The 20,922-nt window shown below is 32.2% G+C and overlaps 1 protein-coding gene across 1 annotated transcript in view; it reads left to right on the top strand.

The window, feature by feature from the left end:
- Positions 1-265: 265 nt before the first annotated feature.
- LOC113519427 (plastin-2) overlaps positions 266-20,922 on the top strand; it is a 64,287-nt gene continuing 43,630 nt past the window's right edge. The window contains exon 1 of the mRNA XM_026904530.3: positions 266-596. Within this exon, the coding sequence (XP_026760331.1) occupies positions 534-596 (63 nt within the window). The 5' untranslated portion in view covers positions 266-533. The remainder of the gene's footprint in view (positions 597-20,922) is intronic.

Below are 20,922 nucleotides of genomic sequence, written 5' to 3'. Positions count from 1 at the left end.
TTGTTTTATTTATTAATCACCATAGTAATGGTGTGCGCATTACGTTGCGTCGTGCTGACACCCACCTTTATATAAAGATAATATATTCTTTCTTTCTCTAATGACAATGACACACACTTACTTATAAGATGTCCATGCTTAAAGTTGTCACTTCAAGATTTGTTGATTATATTATAATTGATGAAATATTTACATATTCAATTTATAATATATCCATCGATTCTAAACGATTATTAGGCAACACTAGTGTGATTGGTGGCGATTTTTTTTTTATTCAAGTCGTCGGATGGTAGTTGTTGTACTTGCGTGAACGTTGCTTCTATCGTATTAAAAATAGCGGAGTTGAATTTTAATATCTCATAAAATAATTGTGCTGTGATTTATTATATTCTACTTTTAGAACACATTTACTACAATTATTATTAGTGTTTAAGTGTACAGTGAAATTGTAACCTGCATAATTTGAACCTAAATCAGTTCTTCCATTGTCGATGTTGTGATCCTTGTTTTTGTGTTATTTACCTGTGTTGACGATGGCAGATAATTCTAAATTAACCGATGAAGAGAGGACTGAAATCAGGGAGCAATTTGCACAGGTATTTATGTTTTTATATTCATTTAAAGTCGGTTTACCGGTATCAGTACAGATTATCATTGTACTTAGTAATTTATTACAGATATTTATCTATTATCTGTTAACTAAGAAGATGTATATCAATGTCGACATTTTTAATAATTTTTTTATTTTAAAATATAAAAAAAAAAGCTAATACACAGAACGATTATCTGCGCAAATACCGCGTGGGGACCACACAGAGGGCACTTGGGGGGGTATACGGAGTATGCTGCAGTGCAGATTGCGTAGTAAGTCGTAGTAATACTTATATTAATAGATTACTATAATATTATTACTATTAGTAACCTATTTGTATACTCTAACATATGTATATGTTAAGCATACAAAACTCAACATTTTTATAACTTAGTTGGTTAAAATATTTTTTTATTAAAGAGTTTCCATAGTAACTCTTAGATATACTATACTAAAACAACTTAAATAGTCTAGTATGTTTATTTAATTTAATAAAAATTGTGGACAATATAGTTTTTATAAGAACAAATAAAGAGGGGGGGGGGGGAATACCATGACATGGCAAGTCCACACAATGTATTTCATTTCAGACAATTTTTTTTATCCAAAAGCTTTCTTCACAAGATTAGTTTAACAAATAATAATTTTATATTTCATTGAATTTACAAAGAATAATTTATATTAAATTAATTTACAAATGATACTTTGTACTGAGTTTACAAATGATAATTAGTACTAATTGAACTATAAAAGTTAATCTATTTTAATAATGACTCATTACTAATTACTTTTTGGATAAATTTTTATTTAGATGGCATTAGGAATCCGCTTTTCTAATCTTTATGCTCATCTGTTTGTGAGCATATTGATTCACCACAATAGTAGCAGTAGGCAAAGTTCCTCTGACTTCCCCACTAAGACATCTCAAGGTTTACTATCATGGAGATAGATTTTTTTTATTAATATTTTTACTGTAAAAAGCAGTTAATAACATGAGTCCATTTTACATAATAATTTATTTAAATTGGGAGTTGTGAAACACAAATCTTTGATACCTAAACAATTGACATTAGTTTTTTTCAGTCAAGACCGTAAAGGTCTGTCACGAAGATATACTCGGATGGAAAAAAAATTGTATTAAACATTCATGGCACCGTCTCTATTGCGGTTCAGTTCACTGTATTGTTGACATCACTTGCTGCATATTTACTTAGGTGATATGTGGCTGACATCATAGCTTGGAATGAAAACTTGACAATACTCATATTATTCTTTGTTTCTGTAAAGGCCTCGCATATATTTACAGTTTTGTTGTAAGTGAGAGTGCCACAGCCTGGTGTTTCACTAACATAATAATTAAAATGTGATATACACACACTTATAAACCTTGATTTAATTCACAAACACATTGAATTTTAAATATTTTAATTTAGAACACCAATTTATTAAAATAATGTATAATTAAATCTCTTCAAAATTGGCTATGTGATAGCATAAAAAAAATTTGCTCTAATTGAGAGACTTTCAGAAAATGCTTAAAAATGATATGGCAAATTTGTTTGAGGCGTAAGCCAAGATTCTACCTACAATAAAATTAAAATAGAATAAAAACTAGCCTGTATGTTCATGTAGAACAATAATGGTCTGTGTACCAAATTTTATTCAAATCTAGTAATTTTAGTGTAATTTAGTAAAGGTGTACTAATATATGTATAAGACTGCCTTTTGTACTACACTATACGTATTGAAAATTGTTTAACAAATCATGATATGTTGGTGCAATAAAATGTTTAATAAATAAATAAAATAAATAATATGTATAGATATTGTAAGTACAATATCTATACATATATTAGTCCAATAACAGACATATTAAATATTGGTCAACCAATATATCATATAGAAAAGAAACACTCATTCATAATGAATATAGATATCCTACTGGTATAGGGGATATCAAAATGCTTCATCATCAATATCCAGAAGAACTCAATATATAGATATCAGATATTATCCATCCCTATAACTTAGTAGAAAATATTTATAAAACTTTTTTACATTTAAATATCAGTAAATAAAAAAGACGCACAACGGCCCAAATGGGAGGCTAAGTGCGGAAAACAGAGTCTTTCTTACATCAGTAAAAAAAATTTATTTACAAAAGTATGTTGCCGTTCACCATAATGCTGTTTTTATCTTCAGGTGACAGTTACCACTTTTCGATTGTGAATTAACAACTTGTTTGTCATTCCAAGTTGCATTAATGAAATGTTTAATGATGCCATTTACATACATACATATTTATTTACTTATTAATAAATAAGTAAATAAATATTTTATTGTATTTGAATTTGAAATTTAAAAACATTATTAATTATAATCATGTTTTCAATACAATAAAAATTAATTGCACTTACTTATCTACTTTATGGGTTATTAGGTCATCGCGTCATCATTTAATGCTACATGCATGAGTCATTTTCTAACATGCTAACTTTCCATAAACAGACGTCAAAACAGAATCCTGTTAATAAATTTTTAAAATGAGTAATCATTATAAATTTTCCCCCATTTCGGAACAACAGCCCTTGCATACGTCATCAGCGATAAATACAATTGCCTATGATGAAATTATTCTAATGATACGTCTAAACCTATTCAGGCATTTATCAGGAACCCTGAAAACTTTACTTCTTTTGGTCAGTCAAAAATTCTGTTGTCAGTGACTTTCATAGCTGGAAACTGTTTTCCAGCTAGGAATAAGTCTATGATATGATAAATAACTACCTATTAAGCTACATTTGGAATCTCGTGGTATCATGATTACTGATATTAAATGGCTTTTTATTACAAAAAAATATATGATCACAACTGTAATCCCTAATGGTATAGATAGAGATGTGTTTACTATGACGTTGTGGTGAATGATTAGGTATTTGTGGTCGATTTATTTATTTACGTTTTTCCCCCTTTCGATAGGCATAGACCACAGATAATCATTTATTTTTCTCCTGACATTCTTTGTTTAATATATATACCGACTAACAATTACAATTATTTATTTATTTTTTATTTTATTTATATATTCTTTATTGTACACAGAAAAAATTAAAACGTATAATATATATATACAATAAAGATGTACAACAGGCGATCTTAACTCTGTAAGAGTTCTCTTCCAGCAAACCCTGAGTGGAAAGGAGCATTAATTATTAGCAATTATTATAAATAACATAAAGGATTATCTATTATTTCGCCACAAATATGTAACTATGTAACTAGTACGTCATAATTTATCTAATCTAAATTAGATATTGTTTACATATGAATCGCTCGTTATATAATTAGACAGTAGTTTATTTGTTTTCAATTTAAGTAATAGTAGAGGTCATAGGAATTATCTCCATGTTCATTTACTTAACCAGTTAGTAACGAGGGGAAAGGGATTGTTAGTAATGGAGTTTGACAGCCCCATTGCTAGCAACATGCCTTATTAGGTCGACCTCCACGTGGTTCCCCCTGGAAACCATCGTGAACAATTCTTGTTGAATTCGTCACGATGGGCTAACTGACCTACTTCATCCTCACCTATCATCCTTCACTGGTGCCCCGCCGGTGTATACCGATAGCGCGGGTGGGGTTACCATCCCATTATCATCCATTAAAAAAAAACCAGTTAGTAACACTTATTTTGATGACTATATTCGTATAGATAATTTACATTATGTTGTTGTTGCATTAGGTATTATTAACTGTCCACGGTTGAATACAGCCTCCTCCTCAGTATGGATCACTAATCTCCCCCTGATAGTTATTTTGGAAATATATTTCATGTACAGAATTGACCTCTCTACAGATTTATTATAAGTATAGATATAGATGGGTAAATTTGTATCATAGACTAGACGTACACGATTCGTTAGTGATACCACAAACTTTCCGAACTCGGAAATAGTCAGAATATTGGTATTTACCTTGTGTTTTAATTTCCTTTAAAGTGTCATTATAGTTTTAATCATTGTGAGTCAGAAACGAAACGTTCACAAAGTTTTCTAAGAATAAAATTTGGTAACAACTGTACAGTTGATTTGTAGTCACGGATTTATCAATATTACGATCACATACTGGCCACGTTGCCCAATGGGTATTTTCTAACATTATTTAGTATTCGCATCGCGTCCAGATTCTCTTCGCTTCTGCCTTGACATATTTGCCATTACATGTATTAAGTATAAGTAGATATAACTTACATAATAAGGTATTAAAATAATAAAACTCAGACTATGTCACTTGGATAGGAATTGGAGAGGCACATGCCCAATGGTAGGCTATACCATGCTAACGAAGAAGATATTAAATAACTTACTCAATTCACAAGATCTATCTTATAAGATTAGGGCAAACGTAGTAAACTGTAGGTCCTAAATTCGATCCTACTAAAATAATATATTGTTATATTTAACTCTTAAATCATGTTTTTTTTTTAATGGGTGATAATGGAATGGTATCCCCATCCGCGCTATCGATATACACCGGCGGGACACCAGTGAAGAATGATAGATGAGGATGAAGCAGGTCAGTTAGCCCATCGTGACGAATTCAACAAGAATTGTTCACGATGGTTTCCAGGGGGACCCACGTGGAGGTCGACCTAATAGGGCATATTACTAGCAATGGGGCTGTCAAACTCCATTGTTAACAATCCCTTTCCCCCCCCCTAAATCATGGTTAACCTCTAGAAGACTCGTGTTCATGAAATCCAATTCAAATTGTTAAGATAATATACTTAAGTATCTTCATATCTCTTTAGGGATAGGCAAAATATACTTATCAATTGTCAGCACATTTAAAGATTTACAGTTTATCCGTAAACGTGAATAAGTGTTGTAATTGCATTGCTGCTTATGCAACGGTTCGAAGAATCCCTACTTCCAATTTCCAATGCATTTGGCGAGAAATCACCAAGGTTGGCTCACGATACGTTTAGAACGTGACAAAATGCAGCCAGTTTCAATAAACAATTTGGGTACACGCTCGGCTCGTATAATTCTGTCAGCGCTGCCCCTGTTTACATGACTGTGTTTGATGTTTAAAGGAACGTACTTCGAGCTTTATAGGTACTTAACTGTTACTTAAGGATATTAAATTTAGCTATTACCCGCAACTTTGAATAAATTTTTCTAAAGACTTTACCAGAGGGAAACTTTGTACAAAAGTCGATTGCTTGGATACCTCTGTCTCATTCGTGTTTCAACCGTAAAGCAGTTGTTTGAATGGCTGTGTTTCGGTTTGAAGTTTGATATTGCATGAATTTAAAGGGTACAGAGGAATAACACCAGAGTCCTCAGGAATGGCAACGCATGGGGGGTATCATGGGCGAAACAGTATACACTGTTATGTCCTTGGTACTGCTCATGTCTATAAGCGACGGTTACCACTTTCCATCAGGTGGGCCGTCAGCTTGTTTGCCATTCTAATTGTATAAAAAAAAAAAATGAAATGAAATCTGAGACAAAAGCCGTTTTCACTTTTGCGACAAACACTAGTATCTATAGACTTATAAGATTAAAGAACGCCATCTTTAACTATGCAAATAGATACTACCTATATCAAGTATTTTACAATGCAGATGGCCACAAGGCTGAGACGAGGTAGCAATACATTCCATTATAGTCTGATTATGGAAGCGCATACGAGTCGTGACAGCGGCTAATAATTACTTCTACGCATAAAGTACGTTATTAAAGGTGTATATTTTCCATAGGTACAGACGGACGAAGGAAATATTTCAATTTATTTCCTTATTTTATCCCTCCTTGATGTTACAAAAGCTGTTTAGCATATCAATTGCCGCACTAAAACCCTTTCGAAAATTCTTATTAATATTATAAATGTGAAAATAACTTTGTTTGTTACCTCTTAGCACCTTAACTACTTAACCAATCACTATGATTTTTTTAGCCCCCCGTAGGAGTGCAGCTTGTTCCCGGATATTAAGGGATGGAGAAGGATATAGGCTACTTTTTATCCCGATCACGCGGACGAAACTGCGTGTAAAAGGTAGTGGCATATAGTTTTGTTTTTGTAAATCTTCATCAATTTTATGAAGATACTCCGATTTGAAAATAGATGTCAATTAGGTTCTATTATATCTAATTTATTGACAAAAATTGACACTCAAATATATACAATTGCGTTTTTTTTTTATATCCAGAATGCGAATTGGTTCCATAAATACATTCTCCTTACGGTCGAATATTCTTACCAATCAAATACAAAAGTCTTTATAATTATTTTTTATTATCATAATTATACCACTATTATCATTTTCTACCAACTTGAAAAAGAACGAGATTCTCAATTCTGATGTATTTTTTTTTTAATGTTCGTTACCTCATAACTCCGTCAGTTGTAAACCGATTTGGAAAATCATTTTTCATCTAAAAATATATTCTTACAGATTGGTCCCATAGAAATTTTATTGAAATCGGTTCAATAATTTAGTTCTTAAATCAAAATAATTGGTTATGCCATAATTGAAGTCGGTTTTTTATGTGGAACATATTATTAGCTTTACCTAGTCGCTAAAATTTTGCTTATGGTAGGTCGTACCAATTTGTACCGTGAAGTAACCATGCGTGACGTAATGCCTAACCTTTGAAGTCAGTGGCAGTAATCATGTCTCGCAAGGAACGCTTAACAATTTCCGTCAATAGGAGCACAAGCTCGACTGCATTATATGGATATTAACCAGTGATATTAAATTATCTTTGTATACTATATTATTGATCTAATAATGTTTATATCACACGACGATAAAGGACTATATGATGATGATATGGGACGGACAAAGGAAATACTAGGTGTCATGTCGTAAAGAGAGGTCAAAGATATGGCATGGGATAAAGCTGGCGGGAAGGAAATGCATGAATTAGTTGCACCGACAAGATGAAATTCTTAAATGAAAAGAAGAAATTGAATTAAATAATTGTGATGAAATATTAATGAGGTACTAAGACTTTGGACAGCATCAAATAGAAAATAATAAGTCGAATGATATGATTCTTTCATCATACATACGGCTGTGTTGAACTTTCTATGCATGTTTCTCCAAGCGCATACAATCTAGACCGATTTAAGGTAAAAGTAAGTAAGTAAGACTATGCAAAGGTTCGCGAGCTCCATCTTAGACCACATAATCACTTTTGATCAAGTGAGATGGTGATTAGTCGCGGAACCCTTGAACAATAAAAAAATCATTTAAGTAAAATTAAGTTATCAGCCCCAAATCGGTGTGATTTATCAAGTATTTTCCACGGTGAACTGGTATGCTTTTGACTGGAGAATGCGGTCACATGGACGTCTGACCTTCATGGTACGCGGGCGTGGTCTTCCGCTCTGAGTCACAGCCTTGGGGATCTTAAATGCGTAAACACGATTTTTGACGTCAGGGTCTTAACAAAATGCCCGCTATGGAATGAAATTTCTTCGCTGCAAAATAAAACTGAGGCTATAATTTTAAACTGTAATCACAGCGCGTTTGTACTGTTTGCCAGTAATATAAATAAGTACGTATATAACTTTAAACACAAGAGTTTAAGAGCAATTTTAATACTGGACAACTACGTGCCGAAGTTTTTTTTTCCTTGTTGTGTAAGTACTTGTATTTATTATAATTAAGTATTCTTATTTATAATCCAAAAGAAAAGAGATTTTCAATTCAAAACATATTACTGTGTTTGTGGGTGTATTACTGCGTCATAGAGTCATAGTCGTAATTGGAAGAGGTCGTAGTGTTGTTTTTTTTAATACAACTTAGAATGGCAAACAAGCTGACAGCCCACCTGATGGAAAGTGATAACCGTCGCCTATAAACATGAGCAGTACCATGGACATAACAGAGTATACTGTTTCGCCCATGATACCCCTTATGCGTTGCCATTCCTGAGGACTCAGATGTTATTCCTCTGTACCCTGTAAATTTACGCCATATCCCACCCTTTAAACCGAAACACAACTATGCAACTCTGCAAAGAGATTGTATCTATATATATTATATATACACATATAAATACAAAAACAACGCGGTAGCTAACGATTGGATTACCGTTTTTCTGGTATTTTTTTAATATTCGATGCTCCATCTAGTTGTATGTGATCTTTAATAATTTTATTAGTAACATAGAAGCTTGATTTTTGCATCAGTTTGTGATACAAAGGCCTTTGTAGCCTCATAACTGCGTCTTATTAAATCCAACCTCAGACATAATTACGATTTGTCTCTCGAGATAAAAAGCATTTAATGTTCTTTTATCGCGTTCTTTTATAACTAATTCTATCTACAACTTGAATGCATTCAGACATACAATACATCGACCTTGTGCTATGCATGTTTACTGTTCATGACATTCAACTTTATGTGCTTTGCGCAAAGTTCTTTTACTGACAACTGTGAGCTGTGCTAGGGTGTTATAGTAGATTTTTTTTAAAATGGATGTGTAAAACGGTTAGGCGGCTAAAGTATAACTGTACAAAGGTGAGATTGAAAATTGTAATAATTTTACATTGACATAAAAAAAAAACCTAAATACAGGTTTAAGAACTAAAAATGGCAATGAAAATAGGCAGCTTTTAAATAGATTGTAGACCTATCTGTAACTATAACTTTTATAGTTAAACGTATTGAAATGTTTCTGTAAATTTTGAAAGCATATTAAATATTGGTCACCCGGTTGATTATTTACGGTAAGTGTTCAGACAGACATACTTACCTTATCTTATGACAACTGTTTATTTTTTTAATTAAAATTTAGAACAGTTTTAAGAGTAGATAATAACGTATGGGAATGTCAATGTTTTTTTTTAATGGATGATGACCCCGCCTACGCTAACGGTATATGCTCGCGGGGCACCAGTAAGGAATGATAGATGAGAATAAAAAGGCAGATTAGTGAACCTATCCTATGATAAATACACCTGAAATTCAGCACAGTAGATTCCAAGGGGAACCACGGGGAGGTCGACCTGATATATTATGATATATTGCTAGCAATGGCACTGATAATCTGCATTACTAACAATCCCCCGCTCCCTCAATCTTGTTTTGTCTATTTATTTATTTCCACTTATCTTATGGCATTTGTTTTTTTTTTTTCTTAATTTGGAACAGTTTTAAATGTAAACAACTTTTGTATAGAAAAGTCAATCTTGTGTAATTTTGTATATAAATGCTATTCCAATGAACAATTTTATTTTTAAAACATTGGCCGTGCAATGTAGTCCTCGTTTCGAATATTGGCGAACCCGTCTGATAAAACGAGAACCGCATTCACATGCGTTGTATTAGTGGCGATATTTGTCATTTACCGTTACGAGGGACCGGTTTTGGTGTAATTAATGGCAACTCTTTTACGTCATTGCAGGTCAAGCTGTAACTCCTATCTATAACATTGGCCGGATGTCACAGGATCAATCTATACATTATCTATATGAATATTATTAAGAGGAAACATTTGATTGTTTAAATAAATAAAATGTTCCTTTGTAATGAATAAATCTAAAAACTACTCAACCGATTTTAAAATCTCTTTTAAATATAGAAAGCTACATTATCAACGAATAACATATATTATTTTTGAACATTCTATCTACCCGTGCGAAGCCGGGCTCAAATCGCTAGTGAATAATTAAGTTTGCTCGTAATTATAATAGTTTGGAGCTTCTGCAATATAGGATTTTAATCTATACTTATACTTAATTTAATCTATACTTATATTTAATGTTTGTTATATGTGTTATAATGCAATATGCTGTTGATGTTCCTTTAAATAAATAAATGTCTGGATTCTCCGGTATCCTGTTGGTTGAGGCAAATGAGAATTTATTTATTTATTTAAGGCAATTATATACATAAACTTACACCTAAATAAAGTCAACACGCTTATATCTTAATATCTACTAACTAATGTATACTTTTAATAAATCTGTAGAGAGGTCAATTCTGTACATGAAATATATTTCCAAAATAATATATATATATATATATACTGATGCCAACAATGCAATCAGTAAATTTTTTGTCTGTCTGTCTGTCTGTATGTTCGTTATAGAAACAAAAACTACTCGACGGATTTTAATGAAACTGGTACAATTATTCTTCATACTCCTGGGCAGGTTATAGTATACTTTTCATCACGCTACGATCGATAGCAGCAGAGCCGTGAAGGGAAATGTTAAAAATGTCCACCCGTGCGACGCCGGGACGGGCCGCTAGTAATTAAATATAGTAATTATGTATCTTACATTGGCAATCATAAATGTAAAGTTTGTTTTCTATTGATAATTATTGTAACTCTTTTTGTTGTTGGCTTTCATTTTGATTCATCAAATGTTTTCTTTCATTTATTGTATCAAATGCGGTACAGTAAATAATTGGAACACATGTTCAGTCTATAATGTGGATATACAACATTTTTCTAATAAAGAAGTTAATTTATTACTTCATATAGTATACACAGTATGTTAATTAATGAAATCCATTTCTTCGAATTAATATGAAAATTAATTAATATAGAACAAATATTTTTTATACCACTGAAGTGGCAAACAAGTATACGGCCCACCTGATGGTAAGCGGTTACTGTAGCCTATAAACGCCTGCAATACCAGGGTATTATGTGCGCGTTGCCGACCCTAAAGAAACTTCTTTAACCCCCTTTTAAAGAACCCAATGCTGTAGTCTCTTGGGAAACTAATTAATAGGGTCTCAAAAGAACATTGTAGTTTTCTTAGGAAACTTTTTTTATATTACCAAAAACATGCACATTATCTGTAACTGTGTATTATTCTTAATCCAGGTTCCTTCTAACAAATCAGCCGTAAATTTTTTATGGATATAAAAATGGTATAAGTAAGATGAGTCAGTTGTTCAGATGACTCGCCAGGAATTACAAAAAGACAAACAAGAATCCGGCTCACCTGATGGTAAATGACTACCGCCGCCCATGATCAGCTGCAACACCAGAGGCATTACAAGTGTACTGCCGACCTTTTACCGGTGTGGAGGTCGACCTGACAAAGTTGTTGTCAATAAAGACATAATGTCTTGTCGAAGATTGTAAAATTTTATTATTTGTATATAGAACCCAAACTTTCATCAAGAAATATGACCAATTTAGTTAGACACCGACGTCCACCTCAATTATAAAGATGTTATGGTATAACAAATTAACCTGTACAGTTCTACCTCTAATGGTCGCCGCTGGTAGGTATGGTTGGAATGGCAATGACCGCACCGGATCAGTAGTAATAAATGCGGCATAACGTTACCTCATATTCTTGTCACGGCATTCGTTTTCTTGTCTCGTTATTTGTTGTGTTGTATATATGTGCATGCTTACTAATATTATAAATGTGAAATTGAGTTTGTTACTTCTTATTGGGCATAGAGAAAGAATTTGTCCCGGTCAATTAACTACCATGCCCCAATCAAGCGGAAAGAACATGTAAATTATGTTCCAAAAACGGCCCGATTTAGATGATTATTTTAAAATGACTTAGTGTTTGGTTGTAAATACATTTAGTCAAAATTGACAATCGCAGCATAAGTAATAGCGGTTTATTGTTACGCATGAACAATTATTTTCTATTTAAACCACATTGTTTTCTTTGTTATTTATTATATTGAGTCAGCATTAATTCCAATAATGTACCGTACAAACCCAGTTTGCGTAATGCCAAGGGACTTTACGCAAACTGGGTATAGAGGGACGTTAGAAATTCAATGCATTAATGAATCCTCTTTAATTCTAGTTATTGACATAATACACTTGTGCGTAAATGTTCTATAACTGGAAATGAATGATAACAGAAGTTGTGACTGTAAATATGTTGGTTAACTTTGAACATACAGTGTATATTTAAACCATATTATATTAACAGGCAATCTCATTGCGTGACATATTTGGTTACTCATTATAAACTTCTGTTTTCCGTGCATTTTCTCGTCACGTGAATGTATAAAGTTTTCTATGTGTTAGGTTAGTATATAACCTATACGTGCACCAAATTTCACTCATATCCGTTCAGCCGTTTAAGCATGATTGATAGCGATCTGAAATGTTAATCATTAAACACGTTACAAATAACCACTAAAAAGTACGAAGTAAGTGAAGCTACTTCATATTCCGTTTCGGAATTTTTCAAATACTTTGTTGCTATATAAATTAAAATTTTCAACTACAGAATAATATTGCATGATTAATGTTATAGTTCGGTATTAGAGAATTAGAAAAAAAAAAAAATTCAGAAATATTGTAAATTGTTCAATTGTTTTTGAAAATTATCAGATAATTGTGAAATTGCCATACTTCGTTAATGTTAACTCTTGCAATTTTAATAGGTACTATTATTTTACTAGTTTTTAAAATACGCTACACTTGAAAAATTATTTTGTTTTTATACCAAACATTCCACTTTAAAACTTCATTAAGTATACATTAAGAACACCTGCTTGCCTACTAACGTATCGTAGTACCTACCAGCTACCTACCACGCTGGGTAAGTTACACATCTTAGTTTATTTAGAACTTGCCAGCGGAAAGCTTTTCGATTTGTTTATTTCATTCACAGTACTGTATGCTTTTCTTAAATTAAATATACCTGTATTACTTAATTCAGTATCCGAATGATTTAACCTAGTGCTTGATATATGGTTGATTAAACTACCTGTTAGGTCACGTGATAATAACAGTTAAACAACGACATATAGGAGCAGCAACAGGAAATATGACGTCATCAAAAATTTGACACGAATGTCGCATTCATAACGTCTTTACGACACTAGTCTTTAACTGTAGGAGATATCCAAGTTATAAATATTCAAGATTTTTTTTTTTTACTAAATATATTGCAACAAATAACAACCTATCAAATTCAATCAAATTTATAAAGCCCCCAAAAAGAAATTAAAAAATCTAATAAATCAAAACTAACTAATGGGGCAAAACTGACAGTAGACACGGCTGCAAACGTACATACTAAATTAATATAGTATCGATCTAAATTGACCCGCTATGAACTGGCATATTATTAGTGTGTGTCCTCGTGCAACTAGAGCACTATGTTTGTTCACATTAGCTAATACGATGTATTCATACTCAGTTTCGTACTTAAGTACTTTATACTCTGAATAATTTTCTCTCGTTTTTGTAAGTGATTACACTGTGTCTGCTATTCGCTCCCTTATTTTTTTTTTTTAAATGAAGACCACAGATACGTCTACAATACCGTAGTATTCTGGAATGGCAATGCATGAGGACTGTTATCACTTTTTATCACGTGGACCGTCGTTTGTTTGTCATTCTAAGTATTATAAAAAATATGCCAAGTCTCTTGCGGCGTAAAATCTCAAAACAGTCTTTCTTACATACGTTTTTTGCTTTATCCACATCACATACATCCTCGCCGATTCCGGAAACTCTTGATACCTCCATCAGACAGTACACGGTCTAACTGATCACTATATTATCAGGGAGATTATAATTTATATTGATATACAATAAAATAGATATTATCCGCTATCTCTGTCACTTGTTTGAATAAAATAGTTTTGTATGTAAAATAGATTTCCTCAATTTGTTATCTTTTGTTCTTGACATGTATAAAGCATAAAACTGTCGAGATATTTTTCAAAAAAAAAAAATGTTACAATAAAGAAAATTATTATAATAATACAAAAACAGTTTTATATTTTTTTTATTATTTATTTTTGATCTTGATAGAGTAGTAACAGTGATATCTCTTTTGCTTTGACAATTCTTCAAATAGAATAAGTGCATATTATTTAAAATTATTTATTTATTCATTCCGCATAATTGAATGGTTCTGTAGACAAAGCAACATTCAATAAAGAAACATAGTTATGACTCGCATTACTTGGTTTCTTTGTTCAATAATTACTGTTAATTGCGCACGAATGGTCATTTCTACATATTTAAAAATTTAATATATAAGTCGGTAACATCATACCAATTACTCGTATCGTATCTCTGGTGTCTTGATAAGCAACATTAAGAAAGACTAAATAGAAAAACGCATAATAATAGGGAATGTTAGATATTCTCTAGGATACAAGAGACTATGGACCCCGATGTTTTTAATTTTATTTACTTAAGTTTTGATATAATATCAAACTAAGTCTTAGCATTTAGTTAAAGTCAAATATTATATTGTTAGTTTGTCCATAATCTAAGGCTGTAATATGTGTAGTACTCTATCGACGTGAATTAATATAAGTTGTTGGACATTACATCCTAAATTTAGAATCAAATGATTCGTGAAACTTTAACCCCTTTGCGTTAAAAATCTCTATTTTAGTATTATGACAAAACTGTATCATCACTAATCATCAACATCATTCTATAATGAACATGTTTATAGATAAATTGACGAACAATTGTTAGGTATGGCGAGACTAATGCCCTTTGTCAATTTGATACCATGAAATTACAAATACTTTAGTAATGACTTCATGTACTGTTATGTAGTTATATTACGTAGTAAATCATTATCCATGGTTGTAAGATAAGGTTGTAATGATTCGACTACATAATGAATATTTTATCTTCATATACATATATAATATATTATATATTCAGAAATATATATTCTATTTTATCCATATTTCTAAATTATGTACAAACATACGTCTCAACAATGCCAAGTCTGGCAACGCAGTTTTTCCCTACAAAAAGTTGTGAGATCTCATGTAAAACCAATTGCATTTGTAATAAATAAATTAATTAATTTCTTTATACAAAGGTAGTTAGTTACATTACAGGGTTTGGTATCTCCTGTTAAGCAAAGATTGCTTGTGTTAGGAGAAACCGCTTTTTCATAACAATAATTAAATTTCATAGTCATTACAATATAATGATCATATCAATACTAGAAATGACATAATGACTACAATTGCACGGCACCATAATTATAAAAGAATAATGTAATACAAAATCTACTATTTTCATACCTAAGTAAATCTAAACAGTGCAGAATAAAGTATTTTATTAATGGTGTATGTTGCCGTACAATTGCTAATTTATAATAATTATAATGACTTGGCCATTATAATTATTATAGAAATAAAGTAGTCTAATATTATAATGTAATCACTATAAATGAAACTGACTTGGTTGTATATGAGATCTCACAACTTTTTGTTGTTGAAGAACTGCATTTCGAGACTTGGCATTTTTTTACCTTTCATATTTTTGATGAGATTGTTATGTACTAGTGAAACGAACCGACTTAGCACGGGTACAAATTAAACTACAAATCTTCAGTAGAGAAATATTTATTATGACATTGAAAATTGTATCATAATTTGTCGCATGCTTTAGAAGTAAGCAAGTTGAAAGCGTTTTTTTTTATAATACATATTTTAAAGTTACAAGAATTGTTAACTTGTCAATTGATAAATTTTTTGGCGTAAAAAACAGGAACGCGCTTTTGTATTTAGTAATATAAATTAATATTTTTATTGATACATTTTGATTCATCTTCATCATATCAGCCTTTAACTGTCTACTGCTGAACATAAGCCTTTCTCTTGTAGGCCAGTAGTTGCCACGTTTGGCAGGCAGATTGGCAATCGCAGTTTGGCTTTGAAGCTTTTTTAAGAGGGACGCTGCTGCCCATCTCTCGCCCTCCCTTAGTCGCCTTTACGACAATATATAAAATAACGACAATATAGTATAATGTAAATATTTTATGTCCTTTTTACATACAATATATAAATAGTTGATTAAATTAACATGTAATGAATACAAGTTTAATTTGCATACAATGTGAATCATTTCTTTCCCACTTAAATGTATAGTCATAATTATACAAACTATTTAGCATTTTGTCATAATATTGTTACTAGACAATTAACCAAGGTTTTTAAACATTAACCCTTAAATTCATAAAAATAAAAACCTACTAGCCTATTTTAACTATAACATGTTGCGTCAGATTCTTTCAAATTAGAATTTAGTGTAAAAGAAAAAAACAAAATAGTTCAATACCTAAAATAGGTTTATGAGAGGTTTGACGTTTTTACGAAGAAATAGGTTATTAAATAAGAAACACTTAATGCGACAAAGTACAAAAGCGTTTGTAATATACATACATACCTGTCATAGCTTAATAGATACATGCACCAGTAAAGCCAGCGTAATTGCTTGTCCGGGGTTCAATTCGATGAATTTTATTTTAGAAGGGTTGACACAATCGATAGTTGTGTTAGGGGCTTTTGCATAGACTAATGGGCGACTTATTGGACAACTTTAAAAAAAAAGAATTTAAAAACGTCGTATATGCCAGTAATATCTTTATAATAATCCTATTTACTTGTAGATAAATAGATTTTGAAATTATGCTGAAACCTAAGTTGCATAAAAAATATCTGTCCTTGTCTAGGATTTTTATGTGGACGCAACAAGTAATTTCATCATTCCTTAACTTCCCTCATTATGAAAGCCGAGGCGAAACGCTTCGTTCGTAAGGATATCCAAAATCTGAATAATAATTACTACGTGGTGTTTTAGTACTTTATTGTACATACTTGAAATAGTTTTTACAAATGAGAGAATATTAAAAAGATTTTATCAATCAATATACGATTACTACCTTTCACAAAAAGGGCTTAATTATAATGTCCCAGCTTCCTTATACACCCAATTAATTAAATAAAAAAGCCGTTTAATTATATTACTCTATCTCAGTCAGTCATCATCTGCATTAAGTTACCAGGCACGCATAAATCTAAAGAAGGTTAACTTAGTACACTCACACAAAGAACGGTCTGTTCTTACTGCATCCCACACACAAAGCCGCATACCGCTGTTTTGTTCGCTTTGGCCAGGTCAACAGTCGGTGAGTCACTAGAGGTGGAACCGATGAGAGCTTTACGTACCTTATGAGTTAGCAGGTAATGTGCCAACACAAAAGTTAAGCATGTTTAATTTAAGACAATCTGGAGAATCTTTATTTCCTAATTTTGTAATTGGATCCACTTGTACTACTAATTATTTGCTATATTTTGATTAATATAACATTAGTCTATTTCATGTGACCTTGATTCAATCTCAATTCATTTGCGTCAAAAGTCACCCTGCTGTTTGTTACGTTTTTACGGCGTAAGATACCAATTTTCATTAGATGAAATTAATATGTGCAAGTAATTTGAAACTCATAGATAGGGTGTGAGCAATAGTTAATTTTGAAAACGTCGGTTAAGTCCCGATAATGTATTTAAAATAGAGTTTTTTTTTTCATTATACTTAAGAAAATAAATAAGAAAATTAGTGTTTAAAATAGGATAAAACCCTGTTACGTATACGCTGATAGGGCACCAGTGAGGAATGATAGATGAGGATGAAAAAGCAGTTAGCCCATCGTGTTAATTACATATGTAATTCAGCACGATGGTTTCCAGGGTGGAGGGGGGGGGGAGGGACCACAGGGAGGTCGATCTGACAGGATATATTGCTAGCAATGGGACTGGTATTCCGTATTACTAACATTCCCCAATCAGGTAGTTACGTCTTTTCAATTTAATCGCAATTCAACTGACGTTGAAACTAAAACCGCAGATTATGCAGTTTGAGGAGTCGTTAATGTAATCGGAGATATTGATAATGCAATACATATAATAATGTCAACTATCATAAACATAATATAAATTTGCATTGGCAAACTATCTAAGCAAGTAAAATGAAATAAGTATACTTACCATCAAAGGAAATGCAATCGATAACATTTCTCCAAATACGGGCCATGTGGTTTCGAGTCACAGTCAAATAATTATAAACGGTAGACCAACCGCATGCTTGAAGTAATACATTGTTTAGATTACTTGTTTTATTTTTATACCCTATAATATAAACAGCTTGAAAATTATTGACTGTTTGAGTGGCTTGAGTTTTTGCTTTTACCAAGGAATGATGTAATAATTTAATGATTTTGGTATAAAAAAATCAAAGATTTAATAGGAAGAATATGATTTTCCAGTTTTTATATTTCTTAAAAGAAGTACCTACCTTATTAGTAACTTATCTATGTATGTGTCATTATTCACGCCCTATCTGTGAATTTTAAATTACTTGTATGTTAATTTCATCCAATGAAATATAATATCTTAAGTTGAAAAATATGTCTAATAGTGACGTCCATTTGACGTCAATGCAGTGTGATGTCAATTTTTATTCTAGTTCGATTGTGTCAAGTTACAGGACTTGACAAAAGGCAGAACAAAATTCTAATGATGTTTATTGTAGTTGTTTAGTTGTTTATGACTATGTAACAATTAGTTTTATTAACATAGCTGTGAAACCATAGAATCTCGCCGATACTAGCCTATATACATAGCCATTGCTCATGGCCAATAGCCATTGCTCTGCTGAAACAAATTTGATGCTACTCTTATAAGTACAATATGTTAGAAAAATAGCTTTTATCCCCTCATTTATTTATGAATCCAGGATATCAAATTTATTGTTATATAATTCTTTAGCGAAATCTTTATTACGAGTAATTATAAATTTTGATGTGAAACTGAGTTTCTTTGTTACTTCTTGACGCCTTAACGGCTCAACTAATTGGGATGTAATTTGGTATACGTGTACCTGAGTCCTCAGGAATGGCAACGCATGGAGGGTATCATGGGCGAAACAGTATACTCTGTTATGTCCATGGTACTGCTTATGTCTATAGGCGACGGTTACCACTTTCCATCAGGTGGGCCGTCAGCTTATTTGCCATTCTAAGTTGTATAAAAAAAATACTATTTAAAATAGACAAAAATATAGGTTATCACTTATCCTATTGATGAAGGCGAAGTCTAGAGTAAACTTATAAGTTAGTAGGTATAATGGTCTAGTTAAATCGTGTATTTGTAATACGAACTACTGCTTACATTAACTAAGCTGTGTTCTTCGTAATGCCGTCACAGCGGAAACTGCTGCGCGTGCGCTTCTCATGTTTGGACCACAAATAGCTAATCGCACTATGGCTGATTTAGCAGTTCGCCGTGTTAATTTATTACGTTTGCGGTTTGGTATGTAACGGTGCTTTCACTAGCACCGAAGTGCATTAAAGGTGAAGTTATGTGTCGGGTAATCTTACACGGGTCGAGAACTCTTCGTAATCACGAACAACTGCGTAGGTATATTGCTTAAGCCGTCCATTAAGCAGTGGTTACTGGTTAGGAGTAACTACTATACTAATGTCTGGCTGAATTAGTATTTGAGATAGTTTAAGTATTTGTTCCAAAAAAGAACAAAATTAATATGGTTACCGATTAAAAATGGCGAAGATATTGCGTAAATTAAATTAAATTTTCAAGTGAATTGTGAACTCTCCATTTTGGAATTCTAAATAAAGATAACCCTTCACTGACTTAGGTCGCTATTTAGAAAGAATTCCCCATAGTTCCCATAAGAACGGAAGATGAAAGGTTCACACGAATAAGGTCGCGATAAACAATGTTAATATTCAATTCAGATATTGACCTTAAATCTCCCATAACATACGCATCATTGACAAGGGTGTTTAGTTCAACACAATGCATGTACTCGTACACTCTCCCCACATGAATGCAAATGTCGTAAATAACTTTCTTATCTTCGTATGTCTGACCGTTCGTCCGTATCGCTCGCAACACGTTCTACTCGCACCTACCCATTATGTTATAAAAAAAGTTTTACTTGTAATGAATTTTAGTACATAGACATAAGGTTTAATTTGATTTGGGTTTTCTGTACTGCTGTGAGTGGCAAACAGGCTGACGTCCCCTATGATGGAAAGTGGTAAACTTGAATGACACCATCATAGAATACATCATGGCCTCCATTGAATTTAATTACGAAAACATAACACCTTAGTCCTCAGGTATGACAACATACAAATCACAGTAATATACTGCGATCCACACAACACATGAGGTTACCATAGGCGTCATCTATGATATCTGTTACTACTAAACTATTATCACTTTCCAACAAGTGGATAACAAGCTTGTTTGCCATTCTAAGTTGCATAACGATTTATTTCCAAGGTATTCCTAATTCTACTGATCGAGGAGTTATAAAGAATATAAAACGGGGTCGAATTCAATTATTCAAGCCATATTAGAAGAACCTTATTTGGTAATGTTACGCCAGGTCACGTGTTTGCTGGAAAGATATCAGTACCAACAACTTTGATACTTCCATACATACATAATTTAATATTTCCTCAAGTTATCTTACAAATTGCATTATTTACAAAGAGCATGCAATTGTGTTTTA

This window comes from Galleria mellonella, unplaced genomic scaffold (assembly GCF_026898425.1).
Source record: "Galleria mellonella isolate WM207_F2 unplaced genomic scaffold, CSIRO_AGI_GalMel_v1 utg352, whole genome shotgun sequence".
Lineage (NCBI taxonomy): Eukaryota > Metazoa > Arthropoda > Insecta > Lepidoptera > Pyralidae > Galleria > Galleria mellonella.
Note: the sequence above shows the minus strand (reverse complement) of the source record. Positions and strands in the feature narration are given on the sequence as shown.